Source organism: Hipposideros armiger, unplaced genomic scaffold (genome assembly GCF_001890085.2).
Source record: "Hipposideros armiger isolate ML-2016 unplaced genomic scaffold, ASM189008v1 scaffold_232, whole genome shotgun sequence".
NCBI classification, from domain to species: domain Eukaryota; kingdom Metazoa; phylum Chordata; class Mammalia; order Chiroptera; family Hipposideridae; genus Hipposideros; species Hipposideros armiger.
The window spans coordinates 2,849,983-2,852,674 of record NW_017731582.1 but is presented as its reverse complement, the minus strand read 5'-3'; the positions used below and the strand labels follow the sequence as shown (position 1 = coordinate 2,852,674).

At 44.0% G+C, this 2,692-nt stretch overlaps 1 protein-coding gene across 1 annotated transcript in view; it reads left to right on the top strand.

Annotated features, from left to right (window-relative positions):
* Nucleotides 1-710: 710 nt before the first annotated feature.
* DNAJC16 (DnaJ heat shock protein family (Hsp40) member C16) overlaps nucleotides 711-2,692 on the top strand; it is a gene marked incomplete at its 5' end in the record, with an annotated part of 12,678 nt that continues 10,696 nt past the window's right edge. Inside the window, 3 exons of the mRNA XM_019654851.1 lie at nucleotides 711-924; nucleotides 1,088-1,165; nucleotides 2,257-2,387. Of these exons, the coding sequence (XP_019510396.1) occupies nucleotides 711-924; nucleotides 1,088-1,165; nucleotides 2,257-2,387 (423 nt within the window). The remainder of the gene's footprint in view (nucleotides 925-1,087; nucleotides 1,166-2,256; nucleotides 2,388-2,692) is intronic.

Sequence of the window (2,692 nt, the reverse complement as noted above, 5' to 3'; positions counted from 1 at the left end):
AGTCATGATGTCTCTCCTGATCCCAAGCTCTTCACAAGCATGTGGCCCTGGATTCTGTTTCCTCCTTCCTCGGGAGTTTTGAATACAGATTCCAGCAAATCCAGAAACCTCTGAGCCTGTTTTGAAAGCCTACTCTTCTTAAAACAGACTTTCATCCTGGTGATTTCACCTCCTGGATTGTCAGCCTTGGGCCTTCACAGAAAGTACCTTTACTATGGCTAAGATTAAAGAGCATCAGGCCTTTTCACCAATTTTTCCCCGTGGCAGGTCTAGTCTTGCAGTGTGTAGTTTGCAAAATCTTCCTGAGGCTACAAGTAAGATGCTTTCGACATTTCTCCCTCATTCACTTCTGCCTTTCACATCAGCCTCATTTTCTCTCCTTCCTTCACCCTCCTTTGTCATCACTCTCTACAGAAGCATGAAATTCTCCTTTGTCTCATCATTTTGGTAATCATGGGAGATCTCTCTCAAAAAACAAACGTTTTCTTTATTATAAAATGAAGTCAGACGTTATAGAACAAAGTTTATTGCGAAGAAAGAGCTTTATCTTTTAACAGACGCTTTGGAAAGTCATAAAAATTATTTCTTTTGTCGGAAAAATTTAAATGTCTTGCAGATGTTTTATACTCATCCATATTTGTGTTTGAGCTTATTGCTGACTTCACCAGACCCTTTTTTCCATCCTCCCTGTAACTTACCATTCTTTTGAGACTTCTAATTGTTTTTCTCCTTTTCTCCCAGGTGTCTATCTTAGAAAGGCGCAACACGGCAGGCAGGGTGGTCTATAAAACTCTGGAAGATCCCTGGACGGGGAGCGAGAATGATAAATTCATCCTTTTGGGTTATCTCGACCAACTGCGGAAGGACCCAGCTCTCCTGTCCTCGGAAGCTGTGCTCCCTGAATTGACCGATGAGCTTGCTCCTGTAAGCATGTGGCCCAGGAGTGTGGGCACCGGGCAGGGCTGGTGAGCTCCCAGGGCCTGAGCAGAGGGTCAGCACCAGCACTGTGCTCTGAGAAGGAGGGCTTCTCCCACACCCGGCGCTTGGGAGTCCGGTCCTGACCGTCATCCGTTTTCTCTCTCGATAGATTTTTCTCCTTCGGTGGCTGTACTCTGCCTCTGACTACATCTCAGACTGCTGGGATAGCCTCTTTCACAGCAACTGGTAGGAATATTGCTAGATTGACTTTCTTTTGCTCCATGAATAGCAAGACCGCTGTTTTTCTTTTGAAAAGAGTCTACCCTTTGATATGAGTGTATACTCAATCTAGGCGAGTAGAAGAATGTTTACACATTTTCAACAACTGCTCCCCATTTTTTTTCTTTCTGTAACTTCACATTTTTTTATGTTTGCTGATTGAGCCTTTCCCACTGGTGGGGAAAGAAAAGATCAGCCCTGGCTACCCTTCCAGACAAGAGTCTGGGACCGTCCTCTTCATCAGGGCACCTCTGGGACCCAGCCCGGGGCCTGACACACATGGAGTCCAGTGTAGAGATGTACAAACCAGTCGATGAATTAATCAGAGATGGGAGGGATATCCCACTCCCACCCCAAAAAGACTGGGCTTCTGAGGGACAGAAAGAAGCCCCTCTCATTCATGTTTGTGATTCCTGGCATCCAGCTCAGCTCCTGAAAAATGGCGGACCTCTGATGAGTGTTCATGGGTGAATAAAATTTTAGAACAGCAGTCCTGTAGGAAACTGTGAAAGGTCAGCTTGCTCTCCCTACCCCACCCCTCTGGGCCACATCTGAGTTATTCCAGCCAGGAAAAAACAATTCAAATCAAGGAAATAATTCCAGGCTTTTTAGTCACTGATACTACCCTCCATATTTGAATATTCCCATGTTCACAAGTGAAATCCTTGGTTACCCCTCTCACTGTTCCTCCTGCAGGNTGCCACTCGGCCAGCCCTGGAGTTTATTTTAATTGTTCACTTTGCTACAAATCTTCAATTAAGTAAATTTTCCTAAAATTCAAAATGATTGCCTTTTTTAATCTGCCAGCATAAAACAGTATACAAAGGTTAACCAGTGTAAAGAGCACTTGATTTTCCTTTGACCTGAAGTAACTACATCATTACTTTCAGCCTGACATTGTTGAAATAAATGACATGTTTATTTGTTCAAACAGATCTTTCTTATTTTGTTACGTTACTATAGCCAGGGTCAGCCATATTTTTATTAAGCTTATAAGTAAAGTCCATTTGCAGTGAGAAAACTGGATGAAAATCACCTGTTTTCTTGGTTTTTCTCTAGGCCCGCAATATGAAGAAACAGGCCATTGATGATTTCATCACCCAAAACAAGTATCTATTGGCAGCCAGGCTCACCAGCCAGAAGTTGTTCCATGAACTCTGCCCCGTGAAACGGTCTCACCGACAGAGGAAGTAAGGACTCAAGTCTTTGCCTCTGCTTGTCATTGCAATAGGGGGGCCATGTCACATTTTACTACGGGGCAATTAAACGTCTACTCTGTGACAGTCAGAATCTATTCTTTATGCAACAGATATTGACTGATGACTGTAGTAGTAGGGGACAGAATAATCCAGGGTACCTTAGGACCAAGTTATTGCCTGTGCCAGCCTGGCCTAGGAGTCAGAGATCTGCCTGAGGTGTAGCACTTTACCTGAGATCTGAAGAATGAGTAGACTTGAGCCAGATGTCAGGGAGGGATGGTTACTTTAAAGAAGCA